The 21,708-nt window shown below is 38.9% G+C and overlaps 15 protein-coding genes and 1 non-coding gene across 16 annotated transcripts; 7 read left to right on the top strand and 9 right to left on the bottom strand.

Annotated features, from left to right (window-relative positions):
* Positions 1–214: 214 nt before the first annotated feature.
* On the bottom strand, positions 215–778 carry SYM1 (ethanol metabolism protein; the record flags this gene model as incomplete). The annotated part of the gene is made up of 1 exon (XM_018133171.1): positions 215–778. One exon carries the CDS (start codon positions 776–778, stop codon positions 215–217), a length of 564 nt encoding a protein of 187 aa, XP_017988703.1.
* A 521-nt stretch (positions 779–1,299) lies between these two features.
* Positions 1,300–2,982, top strand: AW171_hschr63676 (HFL150Cp; the record flags this gene model as incomplete). The annotated part of the gene is made up of 1 exon (XM_018133172.1): positions 1,300–2,982. One exon carries the CDS (start codon positions 1,300–1,302, stop codon positions 2,980–2,982), a length of 1,683 nt encoding a protein of 560 aa, XP_017988702.1.
* A 432-nt stretch (positions 2,983–3,414) lies between these two features.
* On the bottom strand, positions 3,415–5,256 carry TAG1 (Tag1p; the record flags this gene model as incomplete). The annotated part of the gene is made up of 1 exon (XM_018133173.1): positions 3,415–5,256. The coding sequence occupies one exon, from the start codon at positions 5,254–5,256 to the stop codon at positions 3,415–3,417; it is 1,842 nt and encodes a 613-aa protein (XP_017988701.1).
* A 379-nt stretch (positions 5,257–5,635) lies between these two features.
* DPH5 (diphthine synthase) lies at positions 5,636–6,541 on the top strand (the record flags this gene model as incomplete). Its single annotated transcript, XM_018133174.1, has 1 exon — positions 5,636–6,541. The coding sequence occupies one exon, from the start codon at positions 5,636–5,638 to the stop codon at positions 6,539–6,541; it is 906 nt and encodes a 301-aa protein (XP_017988700.1).
* Positions 6,542–6,723: 182 nt separating this feature from the next.
* APS1 (Aps1p) lies at positions 6,724–7,194 on the top strand (the record flags this gene model as incomplete). Its single annotated transcript, XM_018133175.1, has 1 exon — positions 6,724–7,194. The coding sequence occupies one exon, from the start codon at positions 6,724–6,726 to the stop codon at positions 7,192–7,194; it is 471 nt and encodes a 156-aa protein (XP_017988699.1).
* A 105-nt stretch (positions 7,195–7,299) lies between these two features.
* Positions 7,300–7,632, bottom strand: AW171_hschr63672 (HFL154Wp; the record flags this gene model as incomplete). The annotated part of the gene is made up of 1 exon (XM_018133176.1): positions 7,300–7,632. The coding sequence occupies one exon, from the start codon at positions 7,630–7,632 to the stop codon at positions 7,300–7,302; it is 333 nt and encodes a 110-aa protein (XP_017988698.1).
* A 170-nt stretch (positions 7,633–7,802) lies between these two features.
* On the bottom strand, positions 7,803–7,902 carry AW171_hschr63671. Its single transcript has 2 exons — positions 7,867–7,902; positions 7,803–7,838 (listed from the first exon to the last, which is right to left on the bottom strand). It is a non-coding gene; the product is annotated as a tRNA-Trp (tRNA).
* Positions 7,903–8,457: 555 nt separating this feature from the next.
* THI80 (thiamine diphosphokinase) lies at positions 8,458–9,405 on the bottom strand (the record flags this gene model as incomplete). The annotated part of the gene is made up of 1 exon (XM_018133177.1): positions 8,458–9,405. One exon carries the CDS (start codon positions 9,403–9,405, stop codon positions 8,458–8,460), a length of 948 nt encoding a protein of 315 aa, XP_017988697.1.
* Positions 9,406–9,648: 243 nt separating this feature from the next.
* Positions 9,649–10,620, top strand: SPT3 (transcriptional regulator SPT3; the record flags this gene model as incomplete). Its single annotated transcript, XM_018133178.1, has 1 exon — positions 9,649–10,620. The coding sequence occupies one exon, from the start codon at positions 9,649–9,651 to the stop codon at positions 10,618–10,620; it is 972 nt and encodes a 323-aa protein (XP_017988696.1).
* A 90-nt stretch (positions 10,621–10,710) lies between these two features.
* Positions 10,711–13,074, bottom strand: ELG1 (Elg1p; the record flags this gene model as incomplete). The annotated part of the gene is made up of 1 exon (XM_018133179.1): positions 10,711–13,074. The coding sequence occupies one exon, from the start codon at positions 13,072–13,074 to the stop codon at positions 10,711–10,713; it is 2,364 nt and encodes a 787-aa protein (XP_017988695.1).
* Positions 13,075–13,324: 250 nt separating this feature from the next.
* On the bottom strand, positions 13,325–14,140 carry PNO1 (Pno1p; the record flags this gene model as incomplete). Its single annotated transcript, XM_018133180.1, has 1 exon — positions 13,325–14,140. The coding sequence occupies one exon, from the start codon at positions 14,138–14,140 to the stop codon at positions 13,325–13,327; it is 816 nt and encodes a 271-aa protein (XP_017988694.1).
* Positions 14,141–14,542: 402 nt separating this feature from the next.
* On the top strand, positions 14,543–16,321 carry MDM32 (Mdm32p; the record flags this gene model as incomplete). The annotated part of the gene is made up of 1 exon (XM_018133181.1): positions 14,543–16,321. One exon carries the CDS (start codon positions 14,543–14,545, stop codon positions 16,319–16,321), a length of 1,779 nt encoding a protein of 592 aa, XP_017988693.1.
* Positions 16,322–16,430: 109 nt separating this feature from the next.
* SPP2 (spliceosome ATPase-activating subunit SPP2) lies at positions 16,431–17,087 on the bottom strand (the record flags this gene model as incomplete). The annotated part of the gene is made up of 1 exon (XM_018133182.1): positions 16,431–17,087. One exon carries the CDS (start codon positions 17,085–17,087, stop codon positions 16,431–16,433), a length of 657 nt encoding a protein of 218 aa, XP_017988692.1.
* Positions 17,088–17,274: 187 nt separating this feature from the next.
* SHE9 (She9p) lies at positions 17,275–18,609 on the top strand (the record flags this gene model as incomplete). Its single annotated transcript, XM_018133183.1, has 1 exon — positions 17,275–18,609. One exon carries the CDS (start codon positions 17,275–17,277, stop codon positions 18,607–18,609), a length of 1,335 nt encoding a protein of 444 aa, XP_017988691.1.
* Positions 18,610–18,771: 162 nt separating this feature from the next.
* Positions 18,772–20,046, top strand: RPT3 (proteasome regulatory particle base subunit RPT3; the record flags this gene model as incomplete). Its single annotated transcript, XM_018133184.1, has 1 exon — positions 18,772–20,046. The coding sequence occupies one exon, from the start codon at positions 18,772–18,774 to the stop codon at positions 20,044–20,046; it is 1,275 nt and encodes a 424-aa protein (XP_017988690.1).
* Positions 20,047–20,113: 67 nt separating this feature from the next.
* Positions 20,114–21,631, bottom strand: SMP3 (glycosylphosphatidylinositol-alpha 1,2 mannosyltransferase; the record flags this gene model as incomplete). Its single annotated transcript, XM_018133185.1, has 1 exon — positions 20,114–21,631. The coding sequence occupies one exon, from the start codon at positions 21,629–21,631 to the stop codon at positions 20,114–20,116; it is 1,518 nt and encodes a 505-aa protein (XP_017988689.1).
* Between the last annotated feature and the right edge of the window lie 77 nt (positions 21,632–21,708).

The raw sequence follows: 21,708 nt of genomic DNA, 5'->3' as shown, positions 1-21,708 counted from the left end.
GGTTGTATGTAAATGGGCAGTACTACGCTTGTGAAAAATCCTAGAGGTAACAATCGACCATTCGAAACCCCACTATAAAAAGATTACTAATTAGCAATCTTTTGGAATACATAAATAAATATTTATCTACTTCATCTCGTAATGACCTATATGATATTCATGTGTCATTGACTTCGCTCTATAACTGTCACTTACCATGTATGTCCCCAGAATCCTAGGCTTCATCAACTAGTACTTTCACTTCCGAATTCGTATAGGATAGGAATGTATTCCAAAATATAGACAGGGTGTTCACTGTCAACAACCTGTAATGCACAGGAACAATTGTGAAGTTAAAGGTTTGGAATAGCGGCCAAATGTACCAGTTAGTAACCAAAGTAGGCCACCATTTATCAGCCAGCTTTTGCCTTATTTGCTCTGGTGTACCACCTTCCAATATCGCCATCGAAAGGAAGTAAAACGGAATACCGACTGGGGCAAATAGCAACTGGTCGCAAGCAACCCGGGCTGCTGTATTCATCCAATGATCTGCAGGCTTACCGTTGATTCTAACAGAATTGTTGAGGAAGCGGTACCATTTGACACCAATTACAGAAACAAACAAAGCACCGTAAACAAACGGTCTCAATGTCCTCACAGGATCGTAGGGAGCATCAGTTTTCTCCATGTATTGGGCGATGATGTCTCCCAGACCGAAAAGAATGCCTCCCGATAAGCCATTTGTCAACCTAGGGTGCGTTTTAAGAGATTGAGAATAAAATCTGAATATCGGGTTCATGATCTCGAAATTTGACTATGCTTAAAGCTAGATGAAGGCCAACAAATCCTCCCGACCTAAGCAAATCTTGTTCCTCGATCGCATAAGTTCATCAGTAGAACTTCCTTCTTCACGGCTAATCCCAACCCTAATTGCCGTCTAATGTGATACATAGCTTACTTAGACTATGTACATCTACCCCAATCGGGGGAAACTTAGTATTCCTTCCATAGCTCATATCCAGGCCCGGGTATTCAGTTTAGCTGAGCAAAAGGCGTGTAAATCCTTAGCTTCTACTGTATTTTACGCTTTATTTCCTTTTAATAATACTTGTTATTATCTTTGTTCTTAATCTGGAAAAGCTGACACCTGTTTTCGGTCAGAAAATATAGCACTGACATTTGTAACTAATTAAACAACGTCACAAAAATAGAGGCAAATAAACAATTAAGAATATCTCATATCTCTTCTAACAATGCAATTGAACTTTAATACTTAGCAAATAATATTTTTATTGAAGCCGATAGTGTGAGGTAATAGCAATGTTTGTTGATTATTCCTCGAAAGGTGTCAGCAAGATAATTAATAAGATATTTGCTGAAAAGTTACTAGATCTTCTATTCTTAGATACTTTAGATGACTTCCAACTATTAGAGTTTGTTAGAACAAGAATCCTGAAGAATGGTTATAAGCAGCAGTTGACGTTAAATGATATTCATGGAAACCGGTACTGGTTATATTACATTTTGAGTCTTAAGCTCTCAAATGAGCAGATGGAGGAAGCTTTGGATCAGTTGACGGTTTCTAGGTTTTTATACCAAGTGGAATTCGTATTTCCAGGGTGTTCTTTTGAGAAAGCGTACGAGTTGAAGGAATTTGATCCGATGAGGAAGATAGTGGTTGATCTCTACGTTTCCAGTATATTTTTGAAGTGTAAAGTTAACTCGTATATTAAGGAATTTACTAAATTAGTTACTTCAGATCGAAAACTTATGATGCTGTTAAACGCTGAAGAAAGAATACTAGCTTTCCCGGAGTATTTTCTGGAGGATCCTAGGAGCGTGGAGGCTTCTGTGACTTTACCGCTTAAGTTTCCTAAGGCTTACTTGCCATTGCTTCAGGAAGATGGCACTGTAATGTCTAATATTAAGCTACAGTTTCAAAAGTGGGAATTGGTGGACAAAAGGTTGCTATATAGTCGGAATGTGCAGCTAAGAGATATTGTAGCAAAGGATAAGGACGTTCAGCTTCGCTGGGTGAACAATGATGAATATGAGGAGGCTCCGATACATAGAAGCATCATTGACTCGGAACAGAGTGAAACCTCTATCATGTTACGTGATATCCATCGACGTTACATAGAAAGGCAAAAGGTGATGAGATCTGTGAGTGAGAAGATTATAAACCCCGATGAGTTGGCTTCTACAGAGCCTAAGCCTGAATTTCTCAAGATCTTTGATGAAGTTGATGAAGGGGACAATGAAGGGAAAGAAAACGATAATTTCGAGCATATTCTGAGCCAGGAATCTAATAGTAGGCCCAGGTTAGGTAGTATAACACTTTCCTCAAGGAGTGGAAAAGATAGCAAAGACACTACGAAACATGAGGTTTTAAAGCCAATAAATAGTAACATGGCTTTACGACTACAAGGAAAACACAACTTAACCTTTGGAAAAGAGGATACTGAGGATGAGAACCACAGTACTGATTTCGGAAACAACATGGATATGCGTTCATATTTTCAAAATGACATACAGCAGCAGCATTATCCTGACCCGATTATGACATATAGGAATGTTGCATATATCCCTTCAACCACAAACTTGGAAACGCCTGACATAGTATTGAGACTAAGCTGCAAAGCGTCAGGTACAACATTGAGGAGGAAGATGGCTAATGTTATTCGATCTCCCTTCTCTGTAAAAGACAATTCATCAAACTATGTTAATGAGACTTCACTTGAAACGGACAATTGGTCTAGATTATCATTTAGGTTGTTCCTAAGGGCCAAGTTTAGGAAAATAAAGCAAGATTGGAGGTATTATAAAAACGTAGCAAAGCAGTGTATGGATGATTTTAAGTCTCCGTCCGATGCAATTAATTTCCCGCCAGCAACTTCGACATTATTCCAAACGGCAGGTCCGAATTCACCAATTAGAGGCAAGATAGCAAACCTCGCTGGACGAGATAATCCATCCCCTTCTAGAACAGCAGTTTTTGACTGATTAATTACAGCTCTATTGTGGTTGTTTTTTAAATTAGTTATAGAATATTAGAGACACCTTTGCGGAACGAAAAGCCAGGATATAATAGTCACTGCTAATTATCTCAAATTAGTTTTTAGATTCCTATCTTATAGAAGAGATTAGGACTTAGAGAGATAATATTCAGTAACGGATAATATATAATAAGGTGACTACTTATTTGCCATTAATCCATTATTCGCTGAAGTACCTTACAGTAGATAAGCAAGGATTGATGATAAAGGAATGCACGTCAGCAACAGCCATCTATCCATTTTGTGTCTTAGCAGGTTTATACATGTTATAATATAGCTTTATTTCCATGCACATATATTACGTAAACTAACTAGTGCGCAAGAGGAACGAAAGAACTTTTCTGAAGTGTAGGAAATGGGAAATATAGGTGGTATCAATTCATCTGCTCATTTTCTTTGTAATTACGGTATTTCCCTCTCCAGGAACACTAAAAAGTGGAATCTTTCCTAATGGCGATGTGGTAATTAGATCTATGACCACCTTGTATTGTAACTTTGTTCTACCCCTCAGAAGGACTTCATTCAAACAACGACTTAATTGTAAGCCATTTACTATTTCCACATCTTCTTCGTTAACTTGCACTATAAATTGCAGCTTATTATCAACGATTTTGACTAAGCATCGTGTCCATGTTTTCATTGGCGCATCAACAATATGTATACCGTTATGATAAAGTTTGGCCAATCCTTTAACATGGGTGATATTTATATTAGAGTTTTCATTTAACTCATAAGAAGGAATGTGCATGGTTCCTACAATATCGCCTGTAACTATTAGTGTTCTTATGGCACCATTATTGTGCCATTTTAAATTCAAGCTTTTCATGCCAATCTCGTCAATGAGATCTTCTTGGGTCGAAGTGTAATTTAGTTTAAATGATGAATCGATATTTCGCACAATTTCAGAAGCAAATTCCACAGGAATGATACTATCCTCACGTTGAATAGCTTTATGACCAAAAATACTTACCTGAATAGGTTCGTTGGGCTCAAAAAGTCTTCTTAAAAGCTTGGATATTGGTGTTATTAAGTTTTCTCTCTGATAAGAACAAATTTCGTACAGTAGTTTTCCCGAAATAGGACCTGCTAGGTAAACTTCAATTGGTAATGATATATTTTCACCTTCAAAAAGTTCACTTAATGGAACTTCCATGATACTAATATTAGTGCCATCTAATTCAACGAAATCATCAAATTCACAGGCAGGTAATCTGAGTCCCCACTCTGTTGATGGAACCATGGTATCAAGATCAACATTCAACCATTCTGGCATTTTTAAAATGTGTGGTGTGTTAAGATTGCCACGCATGAGGAAACCAGTTCCTCCAGGTGCATCTTCAACATGTATATTCTCTACTTTCGCATCCTCAACGATCTCTTTAGTAATAGTGTAAAGATGCCTAAGCGTTCGTCGAAATTTCTCCCATGGGATGTACTTGTACCATCTAAAGTTTTTAATATTCATGTCTCTTAGAGACCAATAAAACTTATTTCCTAAGATAGGCATGTCTATTGCGACCTTTATATCCGACCAAATAGCATTCTCTAGGTCCAGGCCATCTTGGTAACGCTTGAGCAATTTCGCTAAATTCTTAATTTGCGGTTGCAGATATATATCAACCACAAGCTCTGTAGTTTTATTTGTCCCTAAACTGAAACAATTCTTGTCTGGACTAAACGCGGATCCCAATATTGCAATACTATCATCTTCATCTTCATCTTCACCATAAGTAGTGGAATTACTTACTGTAACGCAAACATTTCGAATAAACTTGCTGGCTACCGTTTTAACAGCCCATTCCTGCCGACCAGTCATAGTTGAAGTCTTATTGGAATCATAGTCCATATGAACCGTTAAATTCACTCCAAAAACCATCCATTTGTCTGCACTAGAAACCGCAAAATCTGACCTGCGGAAATTGGGATCACTAGGAGCACGCCAGCCTTTAAATTTTACTCCCTGTACTGCCGTTTTGGTAGTGTCAGTAAAGTACTGTTGCAACTGCTCACCAGTAGGTGCACCACTATATAACGTAGCTGGCAAGAGAAGGATACCTAGGATTGCTAACAACATTATTAATAGCCGTCGGCGAAAGTCATAGAGCTTGGCAACGTTTGCCAACACAGGACTACCAACACCATAGCTTGGTTCATGGTTATCAAAAGGCCTTGGGTAATTGGAAAGTAATGGCCTTGATTCGTCTTGATCATTCATTTCCATCTTAGGATCTTTGAAACGTAGTTATGACACTTGTTATATTATTATCCAAGTATAACATTTAAATCCAAAATGCAGTAATTGGAACCGACGCAAAGAGGACATGAATCCTGTTCAGTTACACAATAATTATTTTAAAACAGTGAACCCTGCAATTTTAACAATAATCATTAATTCATTTAAAGGTAGGATCACTATAAATTATAAATGGTACAAACCTTAACACGAGGCAGTGAAGGACTTCAAGTGGCGTATTTTTCAAGGTACCGCGGATTTTCCAAGCCTTTGTCAAGAATTGACTCAAACAAAAAATTTTCTGGACTATGCGGCCTAGGTAATAAATATTCTATGAACCATCTTCACTATATACTACACCGAAGTAATGCTCTATTTAGTTGGATTAGGTTTATCAAGTGTTGAGGACATTACTGTCTCTGGTCTTAAGGCTGTTAAGCAATGTTCGCGTGTATACTTAGAACATTACACATCAATCTTGATGTCAGCGTCGCAGGCGGAGTTGGAAGAATTCTACGGTAAAAGTGTTACCTTGGCTGATAGAGAAATGGTAGAATCTGGTTGCGAGGAAATACTCCGTGGTGCTAATAGTGAAGACGTAGCATTTTTAGTTGTCGGGGACCCTTTTGGTGCTACTACTCACACCGATTTGGTCTTAAGAGCAAAGCAACAAAATATCCCTGTTAAAGTATTTCACAATGCCTCGGTAATGAATGCCATTGGAGCTTGTGGATTACAACTTTATAACTTTGGGCAAACTGTATCTATGGTATTCTTCCACGAAACTTGGAGGCCAGACTCTTGGTACGACAAGATACTGGCTAACAGAAAAATCGGTTTGCACACGTTAGTATTGTTAGATATTAAGGTCAAGGAACAGAGCTACGAAAATATGGCTCGTGGTAGGTTAATCTATGAACCTCCAAGATACATGTCTATTTCTCAATGTTGTGAGCAGTTGCTAGAAGTAGATGAGAAGAAGAGCATTAAGGCTTACACTCCAGATACGCCATGTGTTGCTGTATCCAGACTTGGTTCTCCAACAGAAGCGTTCAAGGCTGGAACGATTCAGGAATTAGCTAATTATGATGCTGGCGAACCACTTCATTCTCTCATCATTTTGGGTAGTCAATGTCATGAGCTTGAATTGGAATATCTTCTAGATTTCTGCGATGACAGAGAGAAATTTAAGAAAGATGTCGCAAAGGATCGGGAGTACTTTAAGCCGGAACCAGTAATGATAGAGGAAGATCCTGAAGAAGAGGAAGAATAAGTTATTGCATTCCTTTCAAATAGTGGAGTCTGATGGATTGATTACCGTCAAATCGTGTATAATGATGATAGTATAAATAGTAAAGTTGGCATCTTAGATGGACCACCTTGTAGCATATACAATTACCAATAGAAGTGCACATAGAGCTACAAGTCTGTGTTTCGACTTGAGTAAGGTAGAGTATGTCTAGGATCAGGTACCTGCTTTTGCTGTCGAAGCAAGGGAAGATACGGTTAATTAGATGGTATCATCCTTACGACCAGAAGGAGAAGTCTCTGATAATTAGGGAAGTGACAGCAACAACATTGTCAAGAAAGCCCAAAATGTGTAATATTCTGGAATATCAAGATCATAAGATTGTTTACAAGAGATATGCTAGTTTGTTTTTCATTTGCGGCATCACTCCAGAAGAAGATAACGAACTGTTGACGCTAGAAATAATACACAGATTTGTTGAGACAATGGATAGGTATTTTGGAAATGTATGTGAACTGGATATCATATTCAACTTCACTGTAGCGTATCATATTTTAGACGAGATGATCATGTGTGATGGTTCATTTGCGGAATCGAGCAAGGCAGATATCCTGCGGAATATGGCAACAATGGATTCTATAGAGTCTCACGATAACTTGGATAGAGTTCTAAGCTGAGATTTTTATGAGAATTACCAAAAAGTCTAGTTATTCCACAGAATTACACTATGTAATTTGTTAAGGCATTACTTTATTCTATCTTATTTGATTGACGCTTTATAGTTATTTGTACAATAATTTAGCAAAATCTGGGTCCCCCATTGTGCCAGAGCCCTTGACGTTGTCTTTAGATTCGCCCAACTGAACAGCTCTAATTTCATTGTATAGTATACCAAAAACATAAGGGGTGTCATCGTGCTCTTCCATGTCGCTTGCCAACGTCCTATACATAACATTGCTTTTGCTACAAGGATGCTTTTCCTTGTATAGATCAACATACTTGGTAATGAATGTTACCCTATCATCATGGCTCAAGTCTGACCATTTTCTGAAGCTTTGAGATCGACTGCTGTAGTACGCCAGTCTTATAGGTCGCTTGACCAAATGTCTCCACATATTAAAGGTTAGAATTCCAGATAACAAGTTAAAACGTGATATTAAGGACTAGAAATAAATTCATGTATATGAATTTGGGATAATAACAGAAGTTACATAAATCTTTCCTCTCGAGTTACTTTCTGCATATGTATCCCGTCTTACTATTCCGATGAGTTTTTGGAAAAAAATGAAACGGACAGGAATTGAACCTGCAACCCTTCGATTGCAATTTTCCGTAATACCAGAGTTTAACTGGAGTCGAAAGCTCTACCATTGAGCCACCGCTTCATCTTGTTGTGTTATAGCTAAAAGCTTGTTATAATCCTTCGGAGTGAATCTTACAGTGTCGTAGATTCAAATAGGCATCTCGAAGAAGTAGCCGCCAGAAAGAAACGACGAATCAGATCTGTATGGAGGAGTAAGAGTAGTAGTGAGAAGGATTAGTTACTCTAAAGAAGTAGAGTAACCATTCGGAGTAGAACTCTAGTCGTGTAGTGCCTGTCCAGTTTCAAGTATGCCGAAGAAATGAAGATGGACTAGATAAGCCTAACGTATATATAAAGGCGCTATAGCTAGACATGAGAATATGACTAGAAGTCGAAGGAAGACGTGGTCATTGACTAAGGTTAGATCTATATACATAGTACACTAATCTATCATTGAATATTTAACACGCACGTGATCAAGGAACTTCAAGTTAGCACGTGATCGGTTAGGTAGTCCACGACAACAGGTAAATCACTTATATCACGTGCTTTTAACTTCTATGATTCTTAATGTTGTAGTTGTTAATAGAGAATACTAAAATGTCTATTCGTAAAGTTACAGTTCGTTAATCTATTCTTATATGCCTAGTGATATCTTTGAGGAACCAAACCACTTTCTTAGGCCATCGCTCTTTAATTCAACGCTCATTATAATGTCCGTATCAGAATTAATATAGCATCCATCCTCTCCGACAAAGCGGTTACTGCTACTGATTTTACCACCTAAAATGCTTGTATTCCAATTTGTTACATCCCATTTCAGTCCCTTAGTGGAACGGAGGGTGCAAGAACCAGCCAAAGGAAGGATTCCACAATTGCCTAGAATTTCGTCTCTAAAATTTGATGTAAATGATAGCCATACGCCATTAGCAGGTAGTAGGAGTATCATATCATTAGGCGTGATGTAAGAAACTTTAAAATACTTGTGGTCCCTTGCCAATCGGTACAGTTGCGCAATGGACTGGATTGTCTGGTCAAAGCGTCCTTCAATTGCATTCAACACAACCATATGGATAGGTTCATCATCCCAAGATAACCTACGCGCCTCGTTAAAGATTTTATCAATACCATTAACTAGATCATAGTTCTTGGATTGCAGTATTTTAGGTAACGCAGGCAAATTAAAATGCAGAGATGTGATGGTTGTAGACTTCATAAAGTCATTTGCATATTGTGTTTCCTGAACAACGACTATAGTACCACGAGCTTCATAATAATTTTTAACCTCAGGGTTCAGAGAATCCATATCCCCGACAATATACGTCGGGATATACTTTGCTCTAAGCCCATCGTTATTGAAGAATTCATAGAGCCTATTAGCTCCTCCATCAGCACAGACGTGGATGGTATTCGCCTCCCATAATTTGAATAATACTTCTCTCTCAATAGATATTCTTTGATTGAGTAGTATAAGACAGCTTCTATCGTGTTTCTCAAAAATATCTTCTAATTCGATTGTAGACTCTATATTCAGCTGTGCTAAACTCAGCTTGACATTATCTGGGTTCTCAACTACTGTTTCCATCAAATTAGCAGCAACAAAGCACTTGTATCAGCAATTAATAATAATAGTTGTTATTTTCGTTGTTATTAATAATTCTTGTTAGTTACTGGCGGGATTCATATTCTTGACTTTCGCCGTGGTTCTTTTAAAATGGAAATTATAACATTACAATGGATAGATACACAATTAATTACAGTAAAGTAAAGCAATTCTAATGTTGCATTCCATTAACCAGTACTCAAATACACATTTATTTAAGTAATAATGGACAACTATAAGTATAGGGTTGAAATTCAACAAATGATGTTTGTCTCAGGTGAGAACAATGATCCTCCCGTGGAAACTACATCTTTAATAGAGGATATTGTAAGAGGTCAGGTCATTGAAATCTTGCTCCAGGCTGGTAAGACTGCCCATGCTCGTAATAGCAAGAGTATACTTCCTGAGGACGTCATTTTTTTAATCAGGCATGATAAAGCTAAAGTGAATCGGTTAAGAACATATCTCTCCTGGAAGGATCTCCGTAAAAATGCTAAAGATCAGGATGCTCAGGCACAATTAGCAAGTGGTGGTGCTGGAGGTGGATCTGGTGGTCAAGAGGAAGATGATAAAAAAGATAAGGACGCAGGCGCTATGATGAAGGTGAAGAAATCATCAATGAAGCTTCCTTGGGAGCTTCAGTTTATGTTCAATGAACAGCCACTAGAAAACAATGACGATGATGCTTTGGATGATGAAGGACGTGAAGCTAATATGGCTACTTTGAAGAGACTTAAAATGGCAGATGATAGGACTAGAGACATGACTAAGGAAGAATATGTACACTGGTCGGACTGTCGTCAGGCAAGTTTTACATTTAGAAAGGCCAAAAGATTTAAAGATTGGTCTGGAATTTCACAACTGGTGGACGGGAAGTTGCATGATGATGTAGTGGATATTTTGGGGTTTTTGACCTTTGAAATTGTGTGTTCCTTAACGGAAGCTGCTTTGAAGATTAAGAATAAGGAAGAAATGTTAAAAACAGAGAGGGACAAATCAACTCAACTATCGCAGGAGTTATTAGATTCTAGGTCACGGAAAAAGAGACTTTTTGATGGTCCTGATAATTTGGTCAATCCTCTAAAGGCTAAGCATATAGAAGAGGCCTGGCGCGTTTTACAAACAATAGATAATAAACACAGGGCACTGACAAACTTCAAAGGAGGTAGATTGAGTTCAAGACCGGTTATTATGTAATAGCCGTATACTTTAGAAATGATCTCGGTATAAATTTTATAGTTAAATGTGAAACGCTTTTTGAATTATTCTATGAATTTGAACTACCGTTTATGTACACTCCTGTTGTTCCCATAGTTCAATGACCCTATCAGGAGAAGAGCTGAAATACAGCTTCTTGAGTAAACCTTTTTGCAGCAAATCAGCAACGATATCATCCGTACCTAGCTTACCTTCTGGATTCATTGCTGCGTTGCGCTGTTTATATAAGGCCATGTTATGAGACCTAGTTTGTTGAGATATAGTCGCAAATACATGGAAGAACGGCATGATGTCTCGTGATACCTGCCTTACGGTATGAGTAGAAATAAAATCAAAGTAAGCATCAGAACAGTCTGCTTCTTCAGTAGTTTGACGTCTTCCGGGATCCATAAGATAATTTGTACGCTTTGCACTCCTTGTCAGCCTGGAAGAAGCGTATCCATTGGAGTTTCTGACAATGCTGGAAGACAAAAACTTAATTGCCTCGTATGTGAAGGTTCTATAAAACCTTTTTACGTTCCTGAGATGTTGTTCAGGTCTATGAGTCAGCTTTTTTTGTAGATACTTTGCTATATTTAATTCAAAGCTCTTCAATGGTGAATGCAAGCTGTCTACCAAATGTGTTCTATAATCAAGCAGATAATCACGTCTCATTGATTCTTCTTCTGACTGGTAGCGAACAGAAGTACATTTTGAATTAATTAAGGATTCATCGACATCATCAGGTATAAATGACCTATTCCACGTTCTTGCTTCCAAGATATCTGCAACTGATAAACTTTCAATATCTCTGATATATTCTATAAGCTGAGTGTAACTTTTAGTCTCTGTTTTCGTAACTTTCTCAGATATATGGCCCGGTGCGGTGCATAAATATTGTAATTGCAAAATACAAGACCGAATATCTCTGTTAGAGCCCTCGATAATTTGTCGAAGTACATTATCTGAAATCTTAATATTCAACTTTTTTGTACATGTCTCCAGATACTTTAAAATGGCATCGACTTTTACCTTCTTAACCTGAAATAAGGAGCCTTGTTCCTTTGCTAATTGAACAAAATTGCTTGGTAAGTTATTCACATCACGGCAAGTAAGTACGATTGGCCTTCTGCTGATACAGAGGGTCTTTTCCACTGCTGACCAGAAAAATTTATCTCTTTCATTGAATATAATATCAGCATCATCAAATACAATCAATCCATATGATCCTGTATTCTTGACAAAATGCGTCGTAGAGAACTCTTTTATATTCTCCCATATATTTTTCCTACCTCTGTTTGAACTGCTATTAATTTCAAAAATTTCACCCCCAATATCATTCATAATGACCTCTAGTAATGTAAACTTACCAGTTTCTCCTGCCAGAATCATTAGAGGTACGAATCTTTCTAATCTGTCATAATTTCCATCGATTTCATCAGATCCTTCATCTATAATAAAATCCTTAAATTCATCTTCTACTGAATTTATCCCTCGCTGGTAAAGGAGCGATCTATCTGTAGGCTTCTTTAGTTTATTGAATGCAGATTCGATCCATGTTCGTACAGAATTCTTCACTTTAGTTGCAATCATCACATCTTCAATCTCATTGGGTTTGAATGTTTCTGTCCAAATAGTCTTCGAAGGTTTAAAGCCATCCTCATACTCAACAGTGTACTTCTGCACACCATTATCATCGTTCTTATTGTTTAACGATGCATATTCACTAATAACAAATTTCGGGTCTTCAAATAAACCGACCTTTTTCGGGGTCAGAAAAAGCGGTTTATGTAACAGTACCTCAGAATCACTTATATTTTGATGCTTTGGCCAGGGTGCATTGACTTCTGTTAGTTTCGAGATATCGTTTAGCCGTTTGCATTTATGCTGCGGTGATACACCTTTCGACTCTTCCCCGTCAGCATGATTCTTGTCAGCAGACTGATATTGCACAAACAAATCCTTTAAAATGATCTTTCTAGTATTCGTGAAAGACTTAAGAAGCTCCTCTTGGGCTTGTTGGACAGTTTTTTCTTTATCAACTACAGTCTTCCTTTTCTTGCCGTACGCTCCTGTCAGTACATCCTTTAATGATTTCACGTTCACATCCCTAACGCTTTCAGCAGTCCTATAATCAGATAACTGCACATCCTCATCATCATTAATCGTTATAACCTCATGAGGCTTCTCCGTCATTATAAGGTCAGTCAAGCTCCGCTTTCTTGACTTATCTCCCAAAATACACAATTCATCAGTCGGATCAGTAAATAACAATTCCGGGTCAATAGTACTCTCTTCAATTTCATCTGCAGATTGCTCAGTGCTCGTATTGGACCGTGATTCAACAGATGGAGTTGATTTTTGTTCTATTTTGGACCCTTTCTTGTCCTTCTTTGAATACCCGCTCAGTAACGACTGCAAAGAAACCGACTTCTTCGCCTTAGGATCGTCCATTGGGATCCAATAGTGTTGATGGAATGAAGAGCAGAATCCAAAAGGAGTTCAGATTCTTGTTTTTATAATTGTTATTTCTATGCAATAAGAAAGGGTTCCGCTATTTTAAAAACACGAAACAGAAAATCGCCATTTCGGTATATTGAATGCTAATGTACAGTGCTTATAAAACATATATAATGTGATCTATAAAGATGCGTTGACACATACGCCAAAGCTTTAGTAATAATGCGGATGTAAACCTAGTTTCTTAGTAACGCTCCTTCAGCCTAGATGAAATAATTCTTAAGTTACCGTAAACTTTACCCGGAGGTGAACCCAAAATTAACGAAACAACAGCCTCTCTTGCCATCCTAATGTGGGTAAACCCGCCTAGGATATGAATCTTGGAGTCTGCTAGGACAATCCTGGTCCTCGTAGCATTCTCAATTGCAAATTTGGTCTTACCATCCTTACCTGCAATACGACCAATAGCACGTGACAAATGATCACCGTTCAAGGTCTTAACATCTTTAATCTCAAAGGTCTCAATATAAAGATCATCCAGCCTCAATAGAGCAATCGAGTCATCCAAATCAAAACCTAATGTAAAAGCCTTTATGAAGTCGGCTCCCTTCTGTAGTGCTCCTGAGTCAACTGTGTGCTTTGGATGTGTTCTGAGCTCCACTGATTTAGTTTTTAGATTCATTCTAACCTGTAGTTTCAAGTGGTCAACCAATGGTGGATAAATCTTGCTCCAGTTGTTACGTAGAGGTGTCATACGATGGGGTGGGACAGGTACTTTTCTACTTTCCAACTTGACTTTAGTTTCCGCTGTTTTGGCAGCTGCACCAAACTTGGGTTTTCCATCAGCTCCTAAAACCAAACCTTTATCCTCGCCTTCATTAGTTTCAGGTACTAGATCTTGTTGGTCTTCGGTGTTTTCATCCTGGTTCATTAATACATTATCATCGTCATCGATGTCCATAGTCTTCGTATTATCTAAACCGACGATACGAGACTTTGGAGTCGCAATAGCCGATTCTGAAGATTGGCTGGAAGCCTTTAATGCTGTTGGTGCTGCCATTACACGCTGATAGATGCCTATGTGTTATCTTACGCTATTAAAAGAGGATATACCAGCATTGTTAACAAGCTCATCTCATCGCTGTATAGAAAATTTTCACTATAGTAAAAAGAAAAAAGCCACCCACACTTCACATAAAAAGGATGGTATGTTGAGGACACTATTATCGGTTTCAATAAGTATCTGACGTCTCAACGGAAATATTAGGTTGTAAATAGGTCCGTGTTAGGTTGCTAGGTAGTTAGTGTATATTTAAGCGAAACTGTTTTGTAGTTAACTCAAGTTTGCGACATTATACTAGACATTATACCAGCATTTGAGCAAAAAATTAGTTGGTTACACTACAAGGATCGGTCATCTGAAGGTATAGTAAGGAATACTGGTTGATTAAGTGCGGGTAGGATGTTCGCAGGGGTTGCGTTGAGATTGCGGGCATGTGTGAGAAGGCCAGTGGGCTTGAAAGCCCTCTATAAGAACCCAGTCTATTTGGAGCAAGTAAATTTAAAGCCTTTCAATAGAGGGCGATGGATAAATAATGGAAAGACTACTCATAAACAAAGTATAGAAGGATGTAAACCAACTGAGAAGGGTATAGATAGCTGCTCAGATTCCCTGCATAAGAAAAGTATTTTGATGCAGAAGAATCGACAACTTCTGACTAAGGAAAAGCTGTTAAGTGAAGCAACAGGGTTATTTGAAAGATTTAAAATAAATACAAAATGGCTGTTAATTCGTGGTAATCGGCCATTTAGTGGGGAGGAATTATCCACCTTATTTTCTTGGTTCATTATTTCTCACCTGGTATGGATTGTGTTGGGAACTACTACATTTGTATCGTTGCTGCTGTTTACAATGAATACGGTATTTGCAAAAGGTTTAGTTGGAAAATTTGTTGGTAACTGCCTTAACAGGTGCATCGAAGGTGTAGATGTGGAATTCCAGGATGCCATGGTGCCAGAGTGGGGGAAAGGAAATATTAGCTTTAAGAAAGTTCGGGTGAAAACGACGCCTGGTGCACAAGGTTCATATGGCATACTGAGCTTTGATCTATCGTTTAATCAAATTAACCTCACACTTTCTGTTAAGAAATGGCTCCAAGGTGAAGGGTTGATCCAGGATATATATCTATCGGGGGTAAAGGGTGCAGTTTCCGTACGTGGTGGGATGAAGGATGGTTACCGCATCGCGGACTGGTTTTCGAATCACAACTACCGCCTGGGTGAGGTAGAGATTAATGATAGTCTAATAACGTTTAATGATGTTGATTTTCAACAACAATTCCATCTTTCGGTATACAATCTGCATATGAAGCAGTTGAGGCTCCAGTGGTGCCTACTTGATTTGTTAAATGCGGAAGTTGTCTCTGGTGCAATAAACGAATCATTGTTCAGCATTCATAAAAGACAGCATAAGTTAGCATACATGAGAGAGTTTGAGAAAGACTTCTTACCCTGGTCCCGGATAGCACGTGTGAGATTGAACCCCATCTCTATTAAGGAGTTAGGTCTAAACAAAAGCAAAGCCTTTAACTGGATGGAAGCTGGCCAAGTTGAAATACTTGCCGATATTATGCTTCCCACTGTCGAATCAAACGAGCTTTATGAAGAGGAGAACAAGTACATTGTTATGGACTTGAAGTTTGTTTTCACCGACTTAGCAGCAAGGATGGGATCAGAGACTCCAAAGTTATCCGACAATCGAGAATTAGTGTCGATAGAAGAGCTCAAACCCATAATCAATTTTATTAATTATAAACGTGGGGTGTTTTGTTCCTTGAAGGATGTGGACAGGGTCAATGTCCCTTGGAATACAAAAGTATCCATTAATAAACAGAAATCATATCCGGATAAGGTAGTGATTTCTTCTGGTGCATTTAAATGGCCGGATGGTGAAGACACCATTGCAATGAATAGAGAAGTTATCAAATACCATGAACAGCCTACATCTAAGGGTAATGAAATAGTTCTGAAATGTCGCGTCGTCAAAGATTCGCATGAACTGCAGGATGTCTTTTTGTTCAAAGAGACAGGTGTTTATGATCAACTGGCTATGGAAATATATGCGGATTTGATGAAGATGATTGAAGAATCCGAGTACAAAAAAAAGAATGACTGGGTGAAGGTATGGGGAACTACCGTAGCATCGCAGCTTCTGATTTTTGGATTAGGAGCGATAGTTTAATGATATTAATGAAAACGATAATCCCTGTCATGTATCTCAGATTTGCATTTGTGATGGAAAATACATTCCGCATTAATTATATACATACTATTACAATTGCTTGCAGCTGTTATTTAGACTTTTCATTTGTAAATGGATGCTCGACTCTCACAATTGGCATGAATTTATCAAGGCCAGAGCCTCTGCGCGTTTCCTCGGTATTCGACTGCTGCACTTTAGCACCAATGCCTACAAATTCAGGGCGAGCTACGCCGTGATGAGGTCGTACTGCAGTTTTATTGTTTGATTTTTCACGATCCTGGTCATTATCTTCATCATCATAATTAGTACCCGTCCATCCCATACCACGAAGTAGAGCTGCACCAAACATATTTACAGGGACTTCATCATACTCATCCTGAGCAGTTGCTTCGGGAAGTTTAGTAATATCCAAAATATCACTCATACCAGTAGAATTCACTACCCTAGCATTTGACGAGGTCACTTTGTGATCCTGCTGTACATTTAAGCCGTAGTTTATTTCGCTCTTTTCATCAGATGTAGTAAGAGTCAATTCTCTTGAGGCGCCAGATGGTACAGCTAGTGGTATTACTAGTGCTTCTTCCTGAGGTTCTTTATAAGCCTCAACCTCCGTTATCTTTATCTTAACACGCTTACTATTGCGGTCAGCTTCCTTGTCATCGGTAAATGCATTACCTCGCTTCCTAACAGTACTTTTCTTCTTGCTCTTTGACTTGGCCTTCAAGCTCAAGGATATTCCGGACATTAACTCAAGCAATGAATTTTACATATATCCAATAACTGCTGGTTTGTGTTCTGGCTTTTCCTATTCTATGTGCTGGTGAAGTACGACAACGTTTTTCGGCATTCTTAAACTGTAAGACCCACATAAGAAGCATATATTGTACCGAAATCAAAATTAAACAGCAAATAGTACGCTGTTGTTTAGCAGCATGATTTTAAACCGTCAAGTACTATTACCAAGTCCCATCGTTCATGTTAACAGGCTATCTGCCTTGACTTTATGCGCTGCAGGGAATCATATTAGGGTGTATTCTACAAGCAGGACAAGTATTAAACCATGGACTGAGTTGCAAAAGAAACTGGAAGCGTGTTATAGAGCCAGTGTACCAAAATGGAAAGAGACTTTACACCAAGTAAGCTACTACTCAACCCAGATAAAGTATCATTTGGATAAAGCCAAACAGTCTTTACGAGAAACGAACCAGAAACTCTTGGAACAGGAAAAGCAGCAACAGAATACGAACTTGAGCTTCAACGAGGACCTAGAAAATAAGTCAAAAATTGTTGGCTTGCCATCAGAACGCGAGCGTAAAAGGTACCTATGGTCAAGGAAGTTGGAGTTTTATTTGGACTCTTTACAAGAAACTATCTTTACTGCTACTAAGGCTCTAAATGATGTTACTGGGTACTCTTCAATTGACAAACTCCGCAAATCTATCGAAATGATGGAATCACAACTAAACGAAGTGAAATCGGACCTAGAACGTCTACGTGACGTACATCACAATGCTGTTGCCGTCAGAAACCAGTCACAGATCCAGGTAAATGAACTACTTCAAAGGAAACATATGTGGACTCCCGAAGAACTAGACAGGTTTACCAAGTTGTACATTGTTGACGCTGAAAATGCAAAAAAGGAAGAAGCAGCTAATGCTGAACTAAAGGCAGTGGAAGCAAAGGAGAAAGAGTTATCAAACCTCCTCCACCGCGCTATTTTAACGCGGTACCACGAAGAGCAAATCTGGTCGGACAAAATTCGGAGAACATCCACCTGGGGTACTTTTATTCTAATGGGAATCAACATACTCCTATTTCTGGTTTTCCAGTTGCTCTTAGAACCCTGGAAACGTCGTAGATTAACTCGATCCTTCGAAGAAAAGGTTAAGGTAGCACTAGAACAAACTACAATGGCACAGAATGGGTTTCAATTCAAAGAAGCTGCAGTGCAATCTTCAGTATTACCTGCTTCAGAACAATCAATTTCTCCAGAACCTATTCCACCACTAATTGAGAACCGCGATGAAATAACACATTCTAGTACTGCTCTACAGCCAATTTCGTTAAGTTCATTCTCTGATTTTAAGCACTCAACCTATACTAATTTGCAAAATATACAAATCTGGCTAGGTTCACTACTTCATAAACTATATTCCATGAATTACTTGGCCTACCAAGATCAAACTAACCTAAGCATAGGCCAATTTCACGTATATTCAGGTGTTATCTTCATCTTCGGTATACTTCTGGGCTCTTTAGTCAGTTGAGTGTCTTCGTGCGACGTGATATTTATATTTTCTATCTTTTGGGTGGCAAAATTTAAGGAATTAATATGGAACCCTGTACATAACACATATAAACAGTCAACGATATAGGACAATTGGCATTGGTATCCTGTTTTCGTCGTTTGAAGCATTATTTAAGGATACATGGAAGAACTAGGAATTGCTCAAACTGGTGAGGCTTCTGTTTCTCAACCGACAGCACTTTCATATGGTTCATTGATCTCACATTTAAATTGTAATACAGCAGCGTTGAATGGCGCAAATTCTGATGTTTATTTAAAGTTGAAGAAATTAGAGAAGGAATATGAACTACTATGTTTACAAGAAGAATATATTAAAGATGAACAACGTCATTTGAAGAGAGAACTGCTAAGCGCACAAGAAGAAGTTAAAAGAATTCAATCTGTTCCATTGGTTATTGGTCAGTTTTTGGAAGCAATCGACGAAAATACGGGTATTGTTTCCAGTACCACTGGAATGAGTTATGTGGTGAGAATATTGTCGACATTGGATCGTGAATTATTGAAACCATCAACTTCTGTTGCATTACACCGTCATTCAAACGCATTGGTAGATATCTTGCCTCCTGATTCCGATTCCAGTATATCTATTATGGGTAACGAGGAGAAACCAGATGTTACTTATGCCGATGTGGGTGGTTTAGACATGCAAAAGCAGGAGATAAGGGAAGCTGTTGAGTTACCTTTGGTGCAGGCAGATCTCTACCAACAGATTGGTATTGATCCTCCACGTGGTGTTCTTTTATATGGTCCTCCTGGTACAGGTAAGACCATGTTGGTGAAAGCAGTCGCCAACAGTACTAATGCGGCGTTTATTAGAGTTAACGGTTCCGAATTTGTCCATAAATATTTGGGTGAAGGTCCTCGCATGGTCCGCGATGTTTTCCGCCTTGCAAGGGAAAATGCACCATCTATCATATTTATTGATGAAGTGGATTCTATTGCAACTAAGCGTTTTGACGCTCAGACTGGCTCTGATAGAGAAGTGCAACGTATCTTGATTGAATTATTGACTCAGATGGATGGGTTCGACCAATCTACCAACGTTAAAGTCATAATGGCTACTAATAGGCACGATACCCTAGATCCTGCGTTGCTAAGGCCTGGTAGATTAGACAGAAAAATTGAGTTTCCCTCTCTACGTGACAGACGTGAACGTCGTTTAATTTTTGGCAAGATAGCTGCTAAGATGTCTTTGGCACCAGAAGTCGATTTGGACTCTTTAATTATTAGAAATGACCCTCTATCAGGTGCATTGATTGCCGCGATAATGCAAGAAGCAGGGTTGCGCGCCGTGAGAAAGAATAGATATGTTATCCTCCAAAGCGATCTGGAAGAGGCCTATGCATCTCAAGTCAAGACTGGTAGTGACGTTGATAAGTTTGATTTCTACAAGTGAGTACTTATGTATTGATGTAGAAATGTGCATAGAGAATTGTATATTAATGGTTAACATATTTTATGATTCAGTCTTTAATCTTATTGATATTGTAGACTGTGATGCCAGGGCGTAGCGAAGAAAGATCCTTCACATCTATATGATCAAGATCAATATGGAGATGTGAACTGTATAGAGGTTGGAGTTCGTAGCTATATTCCTTCCTCAACTTAGTAGCAAGCTTTAAAACCGAATCGGGCATTATCAAATTCACATGGGCACCATTTTTTAAAAACATTGTCAACGTGTGATTCAGTAATTGTATGTCGGACCCCTTCAGATCTACAATATGGTTCTCAGTAACTCTGAACTCTATATCATCCACCCTTTCCTCGCCATCAACAAAGTTCGTAGTTGAAACTGTCAAATCTTGGTTCATAAGAATCCAGGTAGGCGGTGAGTACGTCTTCCACCACACTTGTACCTCCACAGGGGTTTCTTTCAAGTAGTTTAAAGCCGTAATCACACCCCGCTGGTGTCCAATCCCAACAATTGCTGCCATAGCAATATTAAAAATTAGCCAAACATTTAATAGGGTCTTTGATGAGATCAAGCGAGCAAATCCAAGTGTCTCTATCGACAAGAATAATGCAGGCACCAGTGGAACAAGGAAGCGAACTTCCTGATGCTTAAACATAGAAAGCACAAGTAAGCCTGAAATACATGATAAGAAAGGTATCCTTACCATTCTCCATCTCGGCCTTAGTGCCGGAATCAGTGCAGGACCTAGTAGCTGAGGCAAGTTCACTAGAAGATGAGTGCTTCGTGAGTGGAGACCGTGCTGCGCCAAATTGTCCTCATTAATGTTATAGAGCAGATTGTTCAGTGGTGCAATGACCCACCTATTCGACTGGTATATCTTGCTATCTGCCCAGATTATCCACGCCGCTGTAAAAAGGCAGCTGCCTGCAGCCACTAACAGCGATCTCCAATGACGCCAGTAGAACTTACCAAATGTCAACAGACCAGGCAACAAGATAAACCCCCCAAACGTAATTCTGTTAAACACTCCTAAAGCCACAGCTACACCCATCAGCCCCGAAATCAGATACTCCTCATGCTCTTGCCTGGGCTTCTGGACCAGTATTTCCATCATAGAGAGTACTGCCAGCAGAATAACCGCCTCAATCGAATTGGAGAATGTATGCGACAAATATCCCCCAACTACATAAGACGTACACATCAATAGATCGGCGCTTGAGCGACGCAGCTTTGAGCTCTCTAGCACCCTACTGGACACTTTCCAAACAGCAAGAAACAACAAATAGTTCTGCATTCGCATAATATACATTGCCACCAGCGGTCTAACAGTCTTTAGGTGGCTACTTAACAATATAGCAGGCGCATACCAAAGATATAAAGGTACAATGCTTCGCGACTCGTTACCCCCTTTGAACTCCCAGGCCACCGTCCCTCGAATACCTCTTAACTGTTGCTGTAAGATCTCTATACTCTGGAAATGTTCATCCGGATGTACATAAGAAGGCTGTAAAGACACCAATAAACCTAAAAGTAAGCCCAAAGACCGCAAAAGACGCTTATTCATCGGTAGTAGACTAGCAAGTATTTTTCCAGCTCCTCAACCCTTCTAAAGCCTCCAATTAGCAAACTTCCTTGTATGCA

This window comes from Eremothecium sinecaudum, chromosome VI, assembly GCF_001548555.1.
Source record: "Eremothecium sinecaudum strain ATCC 58844 chromosome VI, complete sequence".
Classification (NCBI taxonomy): domain Eukaryota; kingdom Fungi; phylum Ascomycota; class Saccharomycetes; order Saccharomycetales; family Saccharomycetaceae; genus Eremothecium; species Eremothecium sinecaudum.
The sequence above is the reverse complement of the archived record's forward strand: the minus strand, read 5'-3'. Positions and strand labels throughout refer to the sequence as shown.